Here is a 21,128-nt window from a genome sequence, read left to right as displayed (position 1 = left end):
GATTCAGTCTAACTCCACGGCGGTAGCCACTGTTCACAGCTGGGTCTGTATCCCTCCAGATTGGTTTCTATGTATATATAAAACTCATATGCACATAGAGGTTTTTCTTTTTTTTTTTAAAGATTTGTTAGTATTATTTATTTATTTGAGAGAGGGAGAGAGCACGAGAGGGGGGAGGGTCAGAGGGAGAAGCAGACTCCCTGCTGAGCAGGGAGCCCGATGCAGGACTCGATCCCGGAACTCCAGGATCATGACCTGAGCTGAAGGCAGTCGCCTAAACAACTGAGCCACCTAGGCGCCCTTTTTCTCCTCTTTAAAACAAAAATTTGAATCATTTCAGATGTTTGGACAGCCTGCTTTTCCCACTTATATCTTACAGACTTTTATCATCTTTCTAAGTCAGTGCATTCAGAAACCAGCACATGCTGTATTTTTTAGTGACTATAGCATATTCTGTGTCAAGACATGCATAACATATTTATCCATTCCCACACTGACAGACATATAGGTTTGTTATCATTCTTTTCATTATGAAGAAACACAACAATCTTTTGAAAAATTCATTTATACACGGTAGCACTTTATATTTAGGATCATTTTCTTAGAAGTGGGGCTGCTGGGTTAGGAGGTCTGCATACACGTCACTGTTTTGATATCCCCAAAGTGTCTTCCTCACAGTGCTACCAACTTATATTCCTACCAAAAATGTATGAGTACATTCATTTCTTCACCCCTTTTTAAAGAAGAGACGGTATCTTTAATTTTTGCTAATCTGAAAGATGAAAAAAGGAAAATTAATTTGCACTTCCCTAATTAGGCTTTTTATACGTTGTATTTGTTTTTTCCTTTGACTACTCAAACTAATTATCTGTTTTTCAACTGGATTTTGCCATTTATTTGTAACAGTACAGAATATATTTTGGATGTTAAGACCTTGTCTGTTTTAAGTCCTGAAAATGCTCTTTACCCAGGATGTCCTTGTCTTTCGGCTGTTTCAGACAGATTCAGAAACTCTTTAAATGGAGTTTCTCTGCACAATTGCATGTTGTGAGATTACACAAATTGGGTGCCAAATGGCACAAGCTATCCGAATACACTGCAATTCTATGCAAAGATATACTGATGAACATTACTCTAGATCTATGAAATTGTGTCCTTAACTTTCTGGTTTCAATCATGGTGATAAAAGAGGAAGGATTACTTGAAAGAATGTGAGGGATAGAGCTAGTATTTCACAGATACAGTTTTAGAGGTATCATCTCCCCATTCCCACTGATTATAAAGCTTATATTAAGCACTCAGAATCTAGAAGTAGTATATATATTATGATAGTCACCAAAATATAGAAACCTAGTTTAGAGTCAGCATGGGGTGCATTCTGAAACTCCGGATTTACAACTTTACCGTCATAAGCTACACGCTATTCTAGTAGCATGTGCTATAAATTACAAATAAAGAAAATTTCAGAATCAAGAAACACTGGGAAATACTAAGTATCTCCTTACCTGTTTCTTTAAATTTTCAACCATCTTCTGAACTGTAGCTTTTTCCTGTTTTACAGTTTCTATTTTTTGCCTAAAGGGACAGTGAAAATATAACCTAAGAGTTAGGCTTTAAAAGTTGAAGAAAAAGTTTTAGTCCTTGCAAAAATGCCTGAAGAAAATGTAAGTATATGTCTTACCACATTTCTTCCTGAGATCCATTTAATTTCCCTAATTTCAGGTTAGAAATGCTATCGTCTTCATTTAAAGTAGTAATTTCATTTCTCAAAATAGAATTTTCTTCTTGAAGCTTCTCAGATTCATATCTGAATTACAGAGATTTAAAAGAAATAGTTATAACAAGGCAGTCATCTGGCATCTTTGGAAAATGCTTTCTAGTAACTTCCAATAAAACAAGTAGTCCATGCCCGTTAAAAAGAGAAGACTAAATTAGTAGACTCTTAGTAATGGAAGTCAAGCTGTGACATATTGACTCATTTCTTTGGGGAAGTTAAGAATTTCACAAAAAGACGTTAGGGAAGTATGGCTAAAACACTTGAGCACAGAGATAGAATTGAGACTCTGCCCACCATGGTTGCTAATTTTTTTCAGTGGCAAGCATACTGCTTTGAGCAAATAACTTTATTTATCTCAGTCTCAAGTCCTACTTGCTCTGGGCTCTGGATAGGCATAAGCCTAATACTAAGCTGTATTAGCTTTAGTTACAGGCCTCAGGGCTCCTAGAGAAAGAGAATTCAGTACATAAATCAAAGGACCACACTGAAATATGTATACTCATGTTTACTTTGTGATTCTTTTTTCAGCTCATTATATTCTGATTTTTAGAACTAAAAATGGTCTGAAGAGGAAAAACCACATCTAGAATTACTTTGTTTCCTATCAAGATACAAGTTTTTTTTTTAAACCAAATTTGCTAGAAGACAACTGCACTCATAAAGTCCAGTGAGCAATGGTTCAAATTAGTTTCATTTTTTATCTTTATTTTGAGCACATTTATTAAGACTCTGATAGCTCTTCAATAAAATTCTGTGTTCTAAGATAAATTTTCATTGTTTACAGAATATCAGCATGTACTTCAAGTGCTATAAGTGAAAAACTATAAGCCACAAAGCATGACATTTTTCCTGTATTAGTACAGGATAAGAGTTCTTATCTACCAAGTGAGTTAATAATAAACAAATGGCATTCTCATAGAACACGTTCCATCACATGAAGAAAATAACTAACATTTAGCAAAAACCAAAACCAAAACAACTACCCATCCAAATGAAACGCTAGAGAAAGAGTTAAAGACTTGACGTACATTGATGACGCACATGGTTAAATGGCACACACTCTCCATTTATGACACCCCCAACGAACGACATTTATCTCCCATAGACGAAGGGAATGCCTCCTAGGCCAGGTTATTCTATTTGTTAATGCGACACAGAAGCAGAAGGAAGTCTACAGTAGCGCGCTCTTCTGGAAGGCTAACAGGTTAGTTTCTCTAGGCAGAGCAAGCAGTGGGAGTTAGATGTGGTGAGGTGCTCTTGGGAGTCCAGGGAGCTTAGAAGGCATATACGTTACCTCAGAAGTTCAACTTTTTGTTGCATCTCACTGCATGTGATTTGCAAGTCGTGCATCATTGCCTTCAGCTCTTCCTCGTTTTCTCCTTGACAAGGTACACCTTTTTGCTTAACTAAAGCAGTGACTCTCTCCCTCAACTTCCTGGTCAGCTCCTGCAGCTTTTTTTTCTCCAGTTCTAACTCTGCTATTGTGGCCTGACGCGGAAGGTGTCTGTCTTGAAGGCCTAGGAGGGCAGTGTCTTCTTCCTCCGGTAAAACCTGGTTCTGTACTCGGGGCTTTTCTCCATGTGTCCGGACTCTTCTGTGTAGCCAGGCAATTTCATGTGCTTGTACTCTTTCCAGAAGCTGTGTATTCTCCTGCTCAAGGTACTGGTTGTCTTGATAATGTTCTTCTATAATACGGTGTACGTCCCTCACCTCGGGCACACCCTCTTCCAGCGTCTGATGTGGTTCAGGCACCTTCCCATCAGGCGGGACTTCCAGCTCAGCCAAGCGCGCTTCCCATAAGAAGCAGTCACACTGGAGCGCCGCTCTGGCCCGCAGCTTCTCCAGCGCGCCCTCAAGTCTCAAAACCAGAACATGCAGCTCCTCGTTTTCTCTCCTGACCTCACCGTAACTCTTTTCCAGGCTGAGGAACGTTTCCGTTGCCTCTTCCGCTTTCTTTAGCTCGTGCTGCAGCTGGAAAACTTCCGAAGTGAGCTCTGTGTTACTTTCGAGGGCTTCGTCGTAGCGCGTCTCCATCACTCGCAGCTCCTCCTGGAGACAGTCATTTTCCCTGCTGGCGTCTTCATACAGCAGTTTATACTTGGGGGAAGCCTCGGGGATTCTCTCAAGCATCTTCAGTTTCTTTTTCAGCACGGCGACGTCAAAAAGGAGGTCCCGTTTCTTTTCAGAAGCTCGACTGCAGTCTGCACGCAGGATTGCTAGCTGTCCCTTAAGCTGACAAATCTGGTTCTTCAGGTCCCAGGTCTCAGTCCTGGTCTCTTCGCTATTTTCGAGCTCGGAAAAACTCTCCATGGATGTTTCAGACTCCTCCATTTTGACCGCCTGTCTCTGAGCAGAGCTCGTCCCTGGACTGCCCAGGTCCGGGGCCTCATCGTCCGGCAGGTCACTGAGGACGCACCGTGCGCTTACACCTTCTACTTGTTTCATTTGATTTGGCAGCAAAAAGGGCTCTGTTTGTTCCACAGAATTTCCAAATAACCCGGTAGCTGGCTCATCGAAACAAGAAGACATTACTGACCCCGGCTCTAATTTTTGCAGCTTCTGTTGCAATCTTGAAATTTCCGTGGCCATTTTCACATTTTCCTTCACTGCTCGCTCATGAGCTCTCTGCAGGCTTAAGAGGACATCTCCATTCTCTTCCAACAGCTGCTTTCCTTGCTGGAGCAAGGACATGGCTCCACTGCCTTCCGCCTCCTCCCCTCCCACTGCCTGGCAGCCACTCTCTCTCCTGGACCGAGGAGATGCCTGCTGCATTTCCTTAATTTTGTTCTGAAGCCTGGAGATTTCTGTGCTCATCTCAGCCCTCTCTTGGTCGGCTTTCTCACAGGTCACTCTGTGGACACTCTCCACGGCCTGCAGCCCAGATACCATCTCCTGCTTCTCCCGGTCCCGTTCCATTGCTAGCTTCTCCAGAGGCTGGCCGGCCAGATGCCCCGAGGCACCTGCCTGGCACAGGACCTGCTCACCATCCCTCAGCTCCCTTTCACGACTGCTCTTCAGCTCAAGAATCTGGTCATACAATAGGCTTTGCTGACTTTCTGACACGTTTCTTAGATCTTCCAGGTCTTTGAGTAGCTGCTCTCTTTCAACAACCATACTATTCAAATGTTCTTTGTAGGTTTTCTCCAGCATCTCTCTCTCCTGGGTCAGGACCAGAGAAGTGGCTTTCTCTCTTTGGAGAGTCTCTTTCAGCTGCTCCTGGGCTTCTGCACACTCCTGGGTGAGCTCATCCTTCTCAAACTCCCACTGGGATCTCTCCTCAAGCTGCTGTTCCAGGAGCTCCTTCAGCTCTTGGTGGTAGTGCCCCTCCAGGCTTCGCAGGGCATTTTCACATCTCTCAGTGACTTTCTGACAATCAGCCTGACACTGGGCTTCTATCTGACAGGTTCTTCTAGTACACTCAGTTTCCATTTTTTCCCTAAATGTAGTCAACATACAGCATTACTGAAACTGCCACCAACTCGAGAAGCAAACAAAAAACAGTTCCCCATGCACAGAAGAAGTTGCCAGGCAAACAATCTAAACACTTTCTAAAAACGGCCTTCACTTACTCATACATAATCGATTTCAAGAGAGACAAGATCTCATTTCTGAGAGCTAGGACTGGCAGCCATAATTCATTTATAAGACTTACCTCTCTGCATTTAGAGGGAAAATTTGGAAACCAACTTCTTTGGCATACTCCTGGGATGTGTTTCTTTATGGAAAATGTAAGCTGATTTTACATCAATGATCAAATGCATATTAACCTAATCCCTAACTTGGGAAATATATAAAATTCCTTCATTTTAATTAAGTATACATTGGAAGGACAGTAGTCCTATAAACCAAACCTATTAACATAATCATTACGTTTTTCCTTCTTATTTAATAAAGCAGCACCCAGTTAATCACAGAATGAAGCATCAAAGCCCTCAAATGTACCTGAGATTTCATGTGAGGAAGGTAAGCACAAAGCGGCATTTCACACTTTGGGGAGGAATAGAACTTTACCCAGAATTTAGCTTACAAATAGCGTTTCTCGGACACAGCAATTATTCTCATCTGGAACCTGAAAGGATACTTGTTGATACAAGAAATACGGTCTTTGAAAAAAACAAAACAGTTCCAATAACTCCAGGGTAGGCTTATGTCTATGGGCAAAATGGGCTGAGCAACTAAAGAGCCTAGTCAAAGTCTCCTTAATTGACTGGAACTTCTGGTGCCCCCAAGGTATAGTGCCCTGGGTTTCTCCATTTCCCCCAATTTTCTTACCTTCCCTCTTGAAGTTCCCTTTGGTGTTTGTCCAAGAGCTCTTTTCGCAACTCCTCTTTCTCAAGAGTGTGCTTCTCCATCAGGCTTTTAAACTGCTCCTGGTGAAACTGCTCTAGTTCCTGAGTCAAGCCTCTCACCTTCTCTTCTGTCCAGGCGCCATTTTGCATGAGTCCTTCTTTCTCTCTGTTAAAGCTTTCCTCTGCCTGCTCTAGGCTAGCCTTGAGCTCCAACTCATGTTCCAACCTCAGCTTCTCCTGCAGGTGAGTCTTTTCCTCATCCCACTTCTTCTGCAGTTCTTTTTTCTCATCCTCGTGTCTGCACATGGTTGTATGCTGTGCCTCCTTGAGCGCCACTGCCTGGCTCTGGAGTTCTGCAATTTCATTTTTAAGGTCACTTATTTGTTTTTCTAAGACATGCACTTCATTCTCATACTTTTGCTTCATGTTCTCTTGCTCCTTTTCACAGGCCACCTTGGTTTCATCTAGCTGCTTTTCATAACAGTGCACCTAAGGTCGGAAGGCAAAACCACCACAATGTTATTCAACTCAAGGCCGTGGAAAGGTGACAGGGGCTGTAGCTACTTTTTGCCTATGAGACATGAGACATTCTTCAGTTTTTCCATTTTAACAACTTTAAAACATGTTAAATAAGATATATTTGAGCCAAGCATAGTTTGCTTTCCTTTTTAACTCCGTTGAATTTTATTATTTTTTAAAGATGTTATTTATTTACTTGAGAGCGAGAGCGCACACATGCACATGAGCAGGGTGAAGGGCAGGGAGCAGAGGGAGAGAATCTCAAGCAGACTCCACACTGAGTGGGGAGTCTGATGCAGGGCTCCATCCTATGACCCTGGGATCATGACCTGAGCTGAAATCAAGAGTCCAATGCTCAGCCAACTGAGCCACCCAGGTGCCCCAAATTTTATTAGTTTCTGAACAACTCTGATAAAAATGACTAGACTTTCACATAGATACCATTTGTCTTCCCAGGCATCCTGTCCAACTGTAAATGTAGGGCCTTAAAATAATTAAATTCAAATATTTCTTGAACACCTATCCTAGGCAGTCTGTGGGCCTTGTGGGGACACAATATTGGGTAAGATATAGTCCTGCCATCCAGCAGAAACTACCCTAGACATGGTTTTGACAAGTATAAACAAGTATACCACAAGGCAGACTGAAAAATATAAAAGGTATAGAAAACAGAGAGCGATGATGTAACCTGGAGATCCAAAGAGGCAAAAAAATCATATTTGGTCAAGGGTATTCAGGAATGGGTTCATGCAAGAGGTAGCATTTGATATAAACTCTGAAAGGGAAGGAGACTTTCAAGAGATAGAAATCACACAGCATGTAATAGCATGAACAAAAGAGGACAGTTGGATGAAGAACAGCGAACTATTGGTTTGACAAGAGGAGAAGGTAAGAGAGAAGACGAAAAATATAACTCGAAGCAACATCGTGGAGGGTTTTGGAGGCCAAGATTCAGAACTTGTACCTAATGCTAGCTATATCAAAGGGCTTTTTTGGTTTTATTAAGATGTTTTGGGACCAGCTGGATATAATGTATTGGCCTTCAAGTTTCATGCTTACTAGGGCTAAAGAAAATACATTCTGGAGAAGTTCTCTCCTAGGAGGAAAAGGCCTCATGCTCAGCCTATGAAACCATCATGAGCAAGGGGGTTCTTAGTAGCCTCCAGACACAAGAGGAAATGTATAGAAGGTGATGCTCTATGAGTAAAAAGAATTAAGAATGTCCTACATGCAAAAGCTTGTCAGAGCTCAAAGAAATGAGAGAACAGGATAAGGACTTACTTTTTCTTCAAGCTCCAGTCTCAAGTGACATAAGTCCCTGTGATGTTGTTCTTTCATCTGTTCAATGACCAGCTCCGCCTCGATGCTCATATTCAATGGATTGCATTCTTCAGAACCAAGCCCTGAAAACACATGGGATCTGTTGACCCTGCGGCAGGTTCTTTCAATAATACAACTGGCATCTGAGGAGGGACATCCAGTTTAACTAAGGAAAAATTTTCAGCCTAAATTACTACTAATGAGATCTACTAGGAAACCATAGAAGCCAAGAGGTTTCTTGTTTTCAAGCATTAAAAATGAAGGTGAACAGGCAGGACAGGGTAAGATTCTTTCATGTGCAGACTCTGTGCCAAACCTTAATAGAATCCATCTTTTTGAAGGGTAGGTGGGTAGGGGGTAGGGGTGGAAACTGTTCAAAGGTGACCTTCTAAATGAAAATGCTGTGGAGTGAGGTAATTTGGTGAAACCAACCAGCCTTCTATCCATCAGACAAACTAGCAGAGGGGCAGCATGGCAGAAGATGTCTGGAGGCATTAACTTCATGGGTCAAGATCTCAAACCCACCACTCAGTTACAGAAGATTGAGTATTATAATACTGATTTCCTATAGTGCAAGTGGAACCCCATTTTAAATTATCAGCTAAAATTTAAAAAAATAGGGCATTGATTAGGAACCTAGATATGGACAGTTTGGGAGAAAAATTCTCAACTCATACATATGGGTTCACTTCCACAACTGCCCATCATGGCAACTGAGAAGAACACTGAAATGTGAAGCATAAATTGGAGGCTGAGTCAGTACACAGACAAAGTAATAATGTCTAATACTACGTGGAAATCTCTGAAGGCAGGGAATTCAAAAAGGTTTTTCCTGTGGGGGCCCATAGGCAAATGGGAGAAAGGGCCTGTCTGGCATGTCAGATTCAGAGTCTTGCGTTGGGGTTTCTTTTCATCTATTCTTTCTTTTCAGCTGGCATATCCCCAGCTGAGAAGAGATACTTGGGGTGTAAGCCAACCCAAGATGGCACAGCTTCACACACCTATGAGGAGGACGCCCAACACTATAGAAAAAGTCCCAGAAAAGCTTCTGAGATGCATCATACGCTCCGTTGGGTTCCATCCTCACACTACAGTAAGGCTACCGACCGTGTACTTAGAACCACAGGAAAGGTCTTCAGCTCTCTCCCAGTCCCCTCCCCAATCCCTTATTTATTCTAGAATGAATAGATAAGAAGAGGAATAAACAAACCTTGTAAGAACCTGTACTTCTGTGGCAGTGGAGAAGACTATAACAGAAGAATTTATTATGAGCCCCTTCTGAAATTCAAACTCAGGACAGGGAGGAAAGAGGCAGAATAGCAGGAGGGAGGAAAAGAGCTAATAACGCATGCAGCAGAGCTGCCAAACAACTCTGCCTTTCCACCTCGCCACCCAAAATCCTCCTCAAAGGCACAGTCAACCAACACTTATTTACTTGTTGTTTTACAGAGGCAATGCTGATATTTAACACAGCCGGCATAAGAAAACTGAATCCTGATTTCTGATTGACCTGGTTTCCAAAGCTATCACCATACCCGTGAGGCACTCCTTAAGAAAGGGAGGATTCAGCAAGAGCTCAGTGCCTGAATTCTTACACTCCCAAGGCCTTAGATTCTCAGACTTGAGGCCAGTGTTTTTTTGTTGTTGTTGTTTTGTTTTGTTTTTAAACAAAGCAAATATCCTTGTGGTTTGATTTTTCCATTCCTTTGCTGATACACATAAAAATCAGATAGAAATATTTTCATAAAGACTTTAAAGACAAATGAAAAAACAGACCACAAGTGAAATAGCTCAAGAAAATATTGCCAGGGTTTTTCTGTTTAGTTTTTGTTGGTTGCCAAAGTTGTGCAATTTTACATTCAAACATAGCCCTAACAGTAAAAACCAAAGGCACAGCCTCTGAAAAGATGATGTCGGAATGGCTTACTCTGGTCAGGCTCGATGTAACCCGTGTTAACACCAAGTTCTTCTGATAGTGAGGTCTTCAAGGGAGGTCTCAACACTTTGCCTTGTGTGCGAAATTCTTCCAGCTCAGACTGGAGTTCATCCACCTGGTCTTGTAATACCTCGAATTTAAAAACCAACACCAGTCTTACAGCACAAGCAGCAAAAGAAAAAGTAAATGACATCACCGAACTAAAAACTTTTGTTTCAAAGGATATCATGAAAGTAAGAAGACAACCCACAGAGTGGCAAAACAGTGTTTGCAAATTATGTGGTCTGATAAGGGACTTGTAACTAGAATCTATAAGGAACTATTACAACTCAATAATAAAAAGACAATCCATTTAAAAATTAGGCAAAGGATTTCAAATAGACCTTTCTCCAAAAGAGATATGCTGAAAAGCCCTTGAAGAGATACTCAAAATCTTTCGACATCAGGGAAAGGCAAATAAAACACCCACCACTTCATAATCCCTAGGGATGGCTCGACTCTAAAAGACATAGCAAGAACAACGGTTGGCAAGGATGTGCAGAAATTGGAACTCTCATATTGGTGGGAATGTAAAATGGTACAAACCCCTTGGGAAAAGTTTGGTGGTTCCTCCAAAGTAGTAATCTTATAACCCAGCAATTCCCCTCCTAGATATATACCCAAGAGAAATGAAAACCTATCCACACAAAAACTTGCACACAGATGTTCATAGCAGCATTATTCATAACAGACTAAGCCCAATGTTCATCAACTAGTGAATGGATAAATAAAATGTGGTATAACCATACAAGAGAATATAACGCAGCAATTAAAAGAAGTGCTGATACATGCTACAACACGGATGAACAATGAAAACGTTATAGTAAGTGAAGGAGACCAGCGGCAAAGGACCACATACTACTGTATGATTCTGTTTACATGAAATGTAAAGAATAGGCAAATCTACAGAGACAAAAAGTAGATTATTAGTTGCCTAGAGAGTGATTACAGCTAAGTGGAACGGGAGTTTCTTTCCAGGGTGATGAAAATGTTCTAACCTTGATTATGGTAATGATTGTACAATTCTGTGAATATACTAAAAGATACTGAACTGTACCCGTTAAATGGGTGAATTGTATGGATGAATGTATATAAATCTATTTTTAAAAAAACACTGAAGGGATTTGGGGGATTTGGGGAATTTGGGGAGAGAGAGGACAGATTTTACTAAAGAAATCATAACTTTAAAGATCTATAAGGAAAACACCTCTACGTGATTAGAGCCAAGAGCCAAAACTTAATTGTAAAAGTGGCATTAATGTTTCATTTCTTTTCTCAAAATGTGCACGTTTATTTCCTGGGAAGGGAGGCTATAAGCAACCTCATAAGGAAGTGATTATTTTCTTCATTTCTGCATGAGTACAACTTTCATCTAAAGTAGTTAGAACTATTATATTTTCCCTTGTTAAAATCAACAAGTGTTTGTGATTTAAGGAAAAAAACCCACAAATTCCTAAACTTAGGAGTTACTTAAAAAAAAATCAAAGATTGCTATTATTTATGAGGATATTTTTGTCTTTTCTTGTAGGAATTTTGTTTTGTTTTTATTTTTTTTTATGTTAGTCACCATATAGTACATCATTAATTTTTGATGTAGTGATCCATGATTCATTGTTTGCGTATAACACCCACTACATGCCCTCCTTAATACCCATCACTGGACTAACCCATCCCCACACCCCCCTCCCCGTGTTAAAATCCTCAGTTTGTTTCTCAGAGTCCATAGTCTCTCATGGTTCGTCTCTCCCTCCGATTTCCCCCCCGTTTTTCCCTTCCCTGGCCGTGTTATTCCTTATGTTCCAAAAATAAGTGAAACCATATGATAATTGACTTTCTCTGCTTGACTTATTTCACTTAGCATAATCTCCTCCGGTCCCATCCATGTTGATGCAAAAGTTGGGTAGTCATCCTTTCTGATGGCTGAGTCATATTCCATTGTATATATGGACCACATCTTCTTTATCCATTCATCTTTTGAAGGGCATCTCGGCTCTTTCCACAGTTTGGCTATTGTGGACGTTGCTGCTATGAACATTGGGGTGCAGGTGCCCCTTCTTTTCACTACATCTGTGTCTTTGGGGTAAATACCCAGTAGTGCAATTGCTGGGTCATAGGTAGCTCTATTTTTAATTTTTTGAGGAACCTCCACACTGTTTTCCAAAATGGCTGTACCAACTTGCATTCCCACCAACAGTGTAAGAGGGTTCCCCTTTCTCCACAAACTCTCCGACATTTGTTGTTTCTTGCCTTGTCAATTTTTGCCATTCTAACTGGTGTAAGGTGGTATCTCAATGTGGTTTTGATTTGAATTTCCCTGATGGCTAAGAATGATGAACATTTTTTTCATTTGTCTGTTAGCCATTTGTATGTCTTCTATGGAGAAGTGTCTGTTCACGTCTTCTGCCCATTTTTTGGACTTGATTATTTGTTTTTTGAGGTGTTGAGTTTGAGAAGTTCTTTATAGATCTTGGATACCAAGCCCTTTGTCTGTAGTGTCATTTGCAAATATCTTCTCCCATTCTGTGGGTTGCCTCTTTGTTTTGTCGACTGTTTCCTTTGCTGTGCAGAAGCTTTTTATCTTGATGAAGTTCCAAAAGTTCATTTTCACTTTTGTTTCCCTTGCTTTTGGAGACGTGTCATGAAAGAAGTTGCTGTGGCCAATGTCAAAAGGTTATTGTCTATGTTCTCTAGGATTTTGATGGATTCCTGTCTCACATTGAAGTTTTTCATCCATTTTGAGTTTATCTTTGTGCATGGTGTAAGAGAATGGTCGAGTTTCATTCTTCTGTATATAGCAGTCCAATTTTCCCAGTACCATTTAATGAAGAGACTGTCCTTTTTCCATTGCATATTTTTTCCTGCTTTGTCAAAGATTATTTGACCATAGAGTTGAGGGTCCATATATGGGCTCTCTATTCTGTTCCATTGGTCTGTGTGTCTATTTTTGTGCCAGTTTTGGTACGAATTTGTGATGATTTACTGGCTAAAGACTGGAGTGGTTTGCTTTATTTGCATTTTGTGAATAAAATAAGGAATGTATTCAGAAAAAAACCCAAAAACCACAGGACAAAAGCAAATTACATCAGATTAGGTCTGCAGCGTTTGATTAAGAAAGGCATCAACATGACTACATATTTCTCCACTTGGAATAAAACTATATTCTCCTCTAAGCACTAGCAATTTCTGACCTAGATAAGGCAGACTTAAATGCAGCTTGCCTGATTCCCTAATATTTTGGGGATACTAGATAATAACAGCTAACATTTGGGTTAAGTGCTTACTATGTTCCAGGCTCTGTTCTAAGCACTTTACAAATATTCACTCATTGACTCTTCACAACAACCTACTAAGCGGGTACCCTTATGTTTACCATCTTACAGATGAGGAACTGAGGCACCCACAGATTATTAAGTGACTTACTTATGGTCACTAGTAAATGGTGAAGTGGGATTTGAACCCAGGCCCTCCTCCACGTATTAGGTTCTCTTTAGTCACTCACCCTGCACTGCTGCTCATATTCATTTCTCATTTGCGTCAGCCTCTCTTCTTGCAGAAAGAATTCAGCACTGCTGGGATCAAGGTCACCAAACTAGAAAAGGAAAAGGGCATAGTTTTCATTTTCCCCAAGTGTCCCTCTTGGACCTCTAACCCACCAAAGGCCCCACTTTCTGGTGTTCATGCAGATTATGGTCTCTTGAGTATGAAAGGAATGTGACATTTAAGCAGAACATTACCAACTGGATGATGGGAAGAACATACTAGAGCAATGTGTTCAACCAAGGCAGGGATCACGTCTCAGTGCTAGGCAATGTTTCCTTCGTATCCAAGCTCTGAAATTATATCCCTGCCAAACCGATGGCCTCCTTGAACCATCTAAGTATTTCCCTCATAGACATTTCCTTGGTGGCATTGCTTCTGCTCTTTTGAGTAAACTGCACTTTGGGCTGCATGTCAGGAGATCAAATTTAAACAGATTTACCTTTTCTGCTAACACATTTTCCAAATTTCGCTGGAGTTTGTTTGTCAGATTCTCATACTCTGCCAACTTCTCTGCACTTTCCAGAAGCTCATTTTCTAGACGACTGTTTTCCTGAAGAAATTTGGGGAAATTAAATGGACACAGAACTAAAAATAAGCAAACTGTTGTACCTTTTTATAGGATGCATAAATTCGTGCTCTAGATTGAATTTGTTCATCTTGAAAGTTTCAGTAGATTAGAGAGGACAAAAGTAAATATAAAAAAATTGAGATTTATCTTATAACCCAAAAGTCTGCCTCCTCTTTCTTTGATCCTACAGAATGATGCTAATATGGCAGCGACTAGCAGTCACATGTGGATAGTGAGCACTTGAAATATGTGTATAGTACAAACTGAGATGTACTCATATATAAGTATATAAAATACCAGATTTTAAGGAGTTAAGGCAAAAAGGTAAAATGGCTCAGTAATAATTTTTGTATATTGATTATGTGTCAAAATAATGTTTTGGAGATACTGGATTAAATAAAATTCAGAATTACATTCACCTGTTTCATTTTATGCGGCCATTTGAAAATCTGAAGTTACATATATGGCTTCCATTGTATTTCTATTGGATAGCATTGCAATATAATATTTAATGACATGAAAAACATTCTCAATAATATTGTCAAAATTGGTGGCAGGATACCTTGTTCATCTGATAGCAAAAGAGAACTCAGAAAAGTATAAAAAGTAGAATGAAAATCAATTTTATTTATTGATGCTATAAAAGCTGCACATAAAGGTTTTTCATAACTTGTATGTTTAAATTATTATAATAACACATCAACTAAAGTCCACAAAAGATGGCTTTTTTTCCTGTATATATAATACTTGTTAGATTTCTACCCACATTTGCTTAAAAAATAAATAAAACCTCACAGACGTGCATTTTGACGTATGTTCTGTTCCAGTGTTAAAGGCTGATTGGAAGAACATTATTTTCAAAGTATATTTTGCCAAAAGAATATAAAGCCAGTATATTTTTAATACATTCTAGTTCACACCCTCACATACCAATATGGAATAAAAAAAGAATGTGCTTAAAGAGTTTTTTCTTTAAAAAAAAAAAAACAACCACCTTCTCCCAAAATGCCAGTTCTAAAACTCTAATCTTTCAGAGTATGTCTAAATTTAGATGTCAAAACAGGCGCAATCTCTGTGTATCAGGCCTGTGCTGGTGCTCTGGAAACTAACCAATCAGATTCTGTTGCTGACCACAGGGAAAACACAATCTGGACCGTGGGGAGGGAGACAGATGTAGATACGATCATCTGTGATGCCTTCTCTTCTGGCAAGAAAAAAGGAAGCATCATGGGAATGAAAGAGTCCTGTGGTCTGCCGTGTTGGAGAAAGCAGTGAAGGAGCCCAAAGGCCCGCTGAGGAACCAAGAGAGCTGAGGGCAGTTGCGGTGGGGGTCAGGGCCATGACTGGGGGGCGGGAGGCTACTGGTGGGACCTGCGGTTGGAAAAGCAGGAGGCCAGGCTCCGTTCCAGGGGCCTTCAGTGCTACCACGCTGCACTTTAACAAAGCGTTAACAGCGTGTTCTTCAGTCAGTTCTTCAGTAAGGTAACTCTGAGGGTCATAGGGATGGTGGGGAGATGGAAGAAAAGGTGCACACAGGTCAGCTGAGAAATTCCGATGAATTCCAAACCTCTGCAGAGGTTGCAGACGGAGAGGAAGGGGATAAATCTGAAAGACCTTTCAGTGCATCGACAGGTCTGAGAGACTGATGAGTGAGGACGACTGAGAATTTTAGCTTCTGTGACAGCACATGGTCATGATGTAGATTAAGGAGAAAATTCCGAAAAGGAAGCAATTTGATGGTGAGGGTGGGAGAATTCACTCAGTTTTTGATGTGTGGAGTTTCAAGAACAACAGTTAATATTCTTTGTATATTTATTACCTTCCAAACACTGCATTTGCATCATCTCATTTAATCCACATATTTAAATATGCTCCTTTCTACGCAAGGAAACAGGCTGGGATAACGTGATCAAGGTGTTCCAGTATGGAGTGGTATCCAGAATGGAACTAGGCAGACTGAGTCCACAACCGACCCCCTTTATCTCTAGACTACATTGTACCACAGTCCAGTGAAGAGAAAGATCGCTTCCTCTCCTGAGACACAGGAAAGGAGAGGAGGATGTGTAAGGCAAAAGACACATTTGGAAGCAAAGAAACAAAACTGCTGAACTCTGTGGGGCAGGAGATAATGCCATCTGCTCTGACCTGGGGTGGGAGGCAGGGAACAGAGAGGGCCTTGACCAGGTGTCCAACGGCCCTAAGGACTCACTGCAACTTGGGGGGGTAAGAAGAACAAGATACACTAATCAACCCTGTCGGCAAACCAGAAACCTGGATCCCAGCAGGGGCTCCGCCATGTCTGGGTCATGACTCAGTAGGGCAAACTTCCGGGAATCCTGGGACTGAGCCCTGTGCAGACCATCCTCTTATGGAGCCCTAGTTTTCCAGGCAGTATCCCCAGCAGGGACACAGGCCAGAGACCTAATAGGAGGATTACCTTTAAAGAGAGAGCAAGGCGGTCCCGGATGTAGTTCTCTTCTGTTTTTGCCTTTTCGATTTCCTGCTCAAGTTCCAAACGCTGCTTGCCCACCTGCTGCAGGATCTGTTCTCTCTCCTTCCGGAGTTCATTCTTTAAGGCCGCTATCCGTTCCTTGTACTCTTCATCCAGTTTCCTGTGAGAAGGGAAGACCAGCGAGCTGCCATCAAGTCCCTCAGAGGTCCAATGCAGATGCACCAAAAATGGAAACAGAGAGTCACAGAGATGGAAAGCTCCTTGAAGGATCTAATGTGTCCCGCTCTCCTTTAGGCTTGACCACACCTACCGCCCTCCAGCCAGGTGTGGCCAACCAGGCAGGCAGGCTGAGCCCCACCACGAGGGGCCAGGGTGGTGGGAGGGAGGGGACGTGGCCCTACCAGTCGCACCTGAGGTTGTACTCATTCCGCCGCTCTATGGCCGCATGGTGATCATCTACCTCTGAAGCCATGAGAGACTTGAGCTTCTCAGCCTTGTCCAGATCTGACCGTAGCTTCTCTTTTTCTCTGATCACTTGATCAACCCGCTCCCTAGAATGAGAAATAGATCGAGTTCAAGGGAAACTGTCTCTAAGCAACAAGGAGACCCAAAAAAGCTCTCATCTGGCTTGCTTCAATACAAAACCAAAACCAAGACAACCAGAACCCTTCCAAAACAGAAAGACATTTCCATGGCTCCCTTCAAAAGCCTAACACAAATCTAAGCGTTACCTCGTTTTCACAGTGGTGAGATGCTAGGAGACAAGCCACATCTGCCTATAGAATGCATCACAGGCATCTAAAGGACTTGTTGCACAAGTGGGAAAGGGAATGGGGCAGGTGAACCTTTTACCCAACTCACAGCAAATGTCGGATCTCAGCCTTAAAGCTGGCCAGAGCCGCCTGGTGAATGCCATTTTTGGTGACCAGAAGTTCATTTTCAAGAGCCAGTGTCAATTCTGTCAGGTTGACATTTCCATCAAGGCTGAAATCCAAGGCCTAGAAATCAGAACAAGTTGAAGACCATTGTAAGTTCTGTCCTCTAAAGTGGAAGCAGTGAAGGGTATACAAACTCGAGAAGTGGATGTATAGTCAAGAAGCTGGATGATTACATTTCTTTAGTGACTGCTTAGGGACAATCTTCAATCTAAGATCTCTCTGAGGAAACAACGTACTTATTTGCATGTTTAAAAAAATACTATCTGCCACTGCAAATAAATACAATAGTGTGACTCTAATCTTTACCAACCAGAGATCGGTTAAGAGCATTGCACTTGTCAATAGTTTAGGAGTTAAAAACATGGAAAGTAGTTAGCAACAGACTCCTGGTCAAATGGGGTAAGAAAAGTTACCTCTTATCTCTGAGATCTTGTGAAAAGAAGAATCATTAAGGAGAAATCAAATCAAATCAGTTTCAAAAGCACTGGAATTTTTCAGCCCTTGCCCAATTTGTCCTTTTTCTCCCATGTTAGCAGCCATACCTTCAGGATCTCCTGGCTGTTCTCAATGCCCTCTTCCTGCCAGGAGTCAAGTATTTTCTCCACGGATGCGTAGCCCATCCCGTCATCCAGGCAGGAGAAGACCCGAAAGCCAATGGTACTCGTCATCACTGATGGGGTTGTGGTGCGTCGGCCACTCTCATCGAAGGACTGGAAGAAGAAAGAGACTTGAGCCAGGTCAGGCATTTCAACCAGACACTGACCCAAACTGGACAGCCCTGACCACAACGAGCAGAAGAGATGTCTCTCTAACACTACTAGAAAAACAAGTCGTGCGCCCCTTTGATCTTTCTTTCCCAAGTGAGTCAAGAATGCAAAACTTATCAAAAACATTTGATCTGGTAGCGAGTCCCTTGACATAGATGTGTCTCTACTTAACACCAGGTTTCTTCTGACCCACAGCTAACATTAAGGGGCATAATTAGTGGCTTCCCACTCTGTAATTTATGGTCATTTTTCAAACCCAACTTCTCCTTCCCAGTGGTTTAGTCTTTCTTTTTTTGCTTCTCTCTTTCTCCTTCTCCTTCTTCAGACAACAGGTTAGTTCATTACAAGCTTTTCAAATGGGTTTTAACTTCTACTCATGGAGAAATCACTTCCGATTTATTTCTTACCTGCATGGAGAGGTGCCTTTTCAACTGTCTATAGGGAGTAGATGCTGATGGTGTGAGGGATTTTCCATTTTTGAACAAGCCATAGAAAAAATCTTCTACACTCATTGTACCGTCAGGATCAAGATTATGGAAGACTTCTTCAAGCATCTAGAAAATAGTAACCACTTACTTTCAGTATTACCCTCAAAATAACACAAGGTCCTAAGTACATCCGTGGCCAATAGAAATTGGCACCACTGTTGACTCTAAGGCTCCAGAAATAGAACATGTCCCTTTATTCTCATTTCACTGAATTTATTTTCCTTTTCAGTAATACATCCTTCCTCCTCCACAAAGTAAACATCCATTTTCATAATCTTATGCAATTTAGCAATCAACTGTTTTTTTCTTTTATTCATACTCTTAAAATGGGTAATCTTTAATGTTGCTATAGATTATTCTATGGACTAAAAATTTACTTTAAAAAGATAAAGGTATAGCTTCCCAGTGTTGTAATAACAGAAATAAGTTTGGACTGGGGGCACCTGGGTGGCAGAGTCGGTTAAGCGTCCGACTCTTGATTTCAGCTCCGGTCATGATCTCAGGGTCATGAGATGGAGCCCCACGTCAGGCTCCACACTAGGCATGGACCCTGATTAAGACTCTCTCTCTCCCTCTGCCCCTCCCCTACCTCTCTAAAAAAAAAAAAAAGTCTGGACTTTACATGATATACTGCTTATACTGAATTTTTGAAATTGGTATGTTAGCACAGCAGAATTTAGTCTGGGACAGATTGCAATTATCTAAGAACCCAGGACTTGGGATTAAGAGCACTACTTGGAACAACACTGCATGTTTTCGGTTTTTATTCGTTTTAATGCTTTAGCACAGGAGAAATGAAGATCAGATAAGACAGATTTTGTGTGTGTCCAATGGAAGGATCCCAGAGATGTAAAGAGAAGGGAATTTTGCCTGGCTATTTTGTACCCTCTAACAATAAGCAAGTAGTCCTCATCATGTAACTGGGGAAGGAGAGACTGGACTATAGTCCCTTCCAGAGGCTTGCCTAGGAGGTGGTTTGTCCCCTAGCTCAACAGAGGAATATAAAGGGATGAATAAAGCGGCATATGAGTCACTGACACCACAAAACAGGGAGGAAAGGCAATGACCTCCTTTTTCCTGGCAGCTGGATTCCTCTTTAACTCTGGGGGGGGGGGGGGGCTAAGGTTTTTCTATACAGAAACTCCTCCATTGTACAGATCACCTGAGGATCTTGTTAAAATGCAGACTCTGATATAGGGGGTCTGATATTCTGCATCTCTGACAAGCTCTCAGGTGATGCGCATGTTGTTGAGGGGCAAGGAAACCGATTAAGCAGCAAAATTACTCATGAGGCATTAGAGTCTGCAACTGGGTCCATTCTAACAAAGGCCCCTTTGTGACACATCTTCAAATTTTGACTATTCATTTCATAAGTCTGGACTATTGCTAGGGTTTGTCGTCTCATAACTGTTGATTTTATTCTTCATGGAAGTGCCTGAGGCATTTATCTCAAATGCTTCTTTCCAATTCACATCCAATAGGAAACATCTGTCTCTATCCTTTTTTTAAATACCACTTCCTCTGGAGAGATCTCCGAAACAAGAAACCGTTTTTTTTGTTGTTGTTGTTGTTGTTGTTTTTTTAAGAGAGTGGGAATCTTTGGAAGAAGAACAGTTCTTAATAGAGAATTAAATGGTAAAACCAATGGAAAGGTATTTGGGGTGAGATTCTGGGGTTGCTAAGATCCCTTAGCATTTCTGTCTCACTCTTACCAACCAGAAGACCACTTTCTTGGAGGACTAGGCTTTCAGGACCACCAAGCCAGAAGTCACAGTAAATCCAGGTGTGCTGACCAAAGTTAACAAGCATTATTTCAGCTCTAACCTTAGCTCCACACAGCTTGGGGACTTGTGACCTTGGCCAAGTGTGCTTCCAGACTGCCTAAAAAAACCCATCACCTCATCTCTTCAAAGTAGCGGAGCAAGTGAGTCCTGCCAGTAATTGTACACAGGGGAGCGGGCAAGTGGCGAAGAGATGGCTGTGGATTCAGAAGGCAGGGTTGGGCGGAACAGAATGCAAGGCAAATGGGCAACAGGGGCACCCCCCTGGGCCCTGTGTAGGAGCCAAATCTAGAACCCTGAGGACATTCTTACTCCTCATGACACACCAGCCGAGTCTCGGATGGTTGATCTCCCAGTGTGTCAGCTGGGAAATGATGCATCAGACTAGGGTTAACAGACCCAAATACCCAGAGAAGCCAGGAAGGCAACGTAGATGAATAAGTCCAGGTGGTCTTGAGACGTCACAGAGTGGCGCCATTTAAAGCAGGGAACTGAGCACATGAGTGCATGCCCTGTCCAAAGGAGCTCGCCAGCCACCTCTCACTGCTGGCACAATGGAGTCAAATATTCTGGTTCTTAGAAAAATCTCCTGGTTTAAAAAAAAAAAGTGTAGCAAAAGTTCAAGTTTTAAACATTGGGCAGGCCAAAGGAAAAAAACCAAAACCCCCAAAACTTTGGGCCATATTTGGCATCGAGGCAATAGTTTGCCATCCC

The 21,128-nt window shown here is 41.6% G+C and overlaps 1 protein-coding gene across 11 annotated transcripts in view; it reads right to left on the bottom strand.

Annotated features, from left to right (window-relative positions):
• Nucleotides 1-21,128, bottom strand: part of NIN (ninein) — a 99,191-nt gene that overhangs the window by 29,433 nt on the left and 48,630 nt on the right. For 10 of the 11 annotated variants that reach the window (XR_003516005.2, XM_027572347.2, XM_027572349.2 and 7 more), the window contains 13 exons: nt 18,553-18,699; nt 17,921-18,088; nt 17,302-17,438; nt 16,851-16,991; nt 16,426-16,600; nt 13,860-13,970; nt 13,380-13,469; nt 9,833-9,971; nt 7,867-7,988; nt 6,050-6,555; nt 3,072-5,213; nt 1,682-1,807; nt 1,506-1,575 (listed from right to left, as the gene is read on the bottom strand). Coding sequence is in view for 10 of the 11 variants with exons in the window: in XM_027572347.2 (XP_027428148.1) it covers nt 1,506-1,575; nt 1,682-1,807; nt 3,072-5,213; nt 6,050-6,555; nt 7,867-7,988; nt 9,833-9,971; nt 13,380-13,469; nt 13,860-13,970; nt 16,426-16,600; nt 16,851-16,991; nt 17,302-17,438; nt 17,921-18,088; nt 18,553-18,699 (4,074 nt within the window). In the remaining variant the exon portion in view is untranslated. The remainder of the gene's footprint in view (nt 1-1,505; nt 1,576-1,681; nt 1,808-3,071; nt 5,214-6,049; nt 6,556-7,866; nt 7,989-9,832; nt 9,972-13,379; nt 13,470-13,859; nt 13,971-16,425; nt 16,601-16,850; nt 16,992-17,301; nt 17,439-17,920; nt 18,089-18,552; nt 18,700-21,128) is intronic. The other variant, XM_027572358.1, reaches the window with a different exon arrangement.

This window comes from Zalophus californianus, chromosome 6 (genome assembly GCF_009762305.2).
Source record: "Zalophus californianus isolate mZalCal1 chromosome 6, mZalCal1.pri.v2, whole genome shotgun sequence".
Classification (NCBI taxonomy): Eukaryota; Metazoa; Chordata; class Mammalia; order Carnivora; family Otariidae; genus Zalophus; species Zalophus californianus.
Note: the sequence above shows the minus strand (reverse complement) of the source record. Positions and strands in the feature narration are given on the sequence as shown.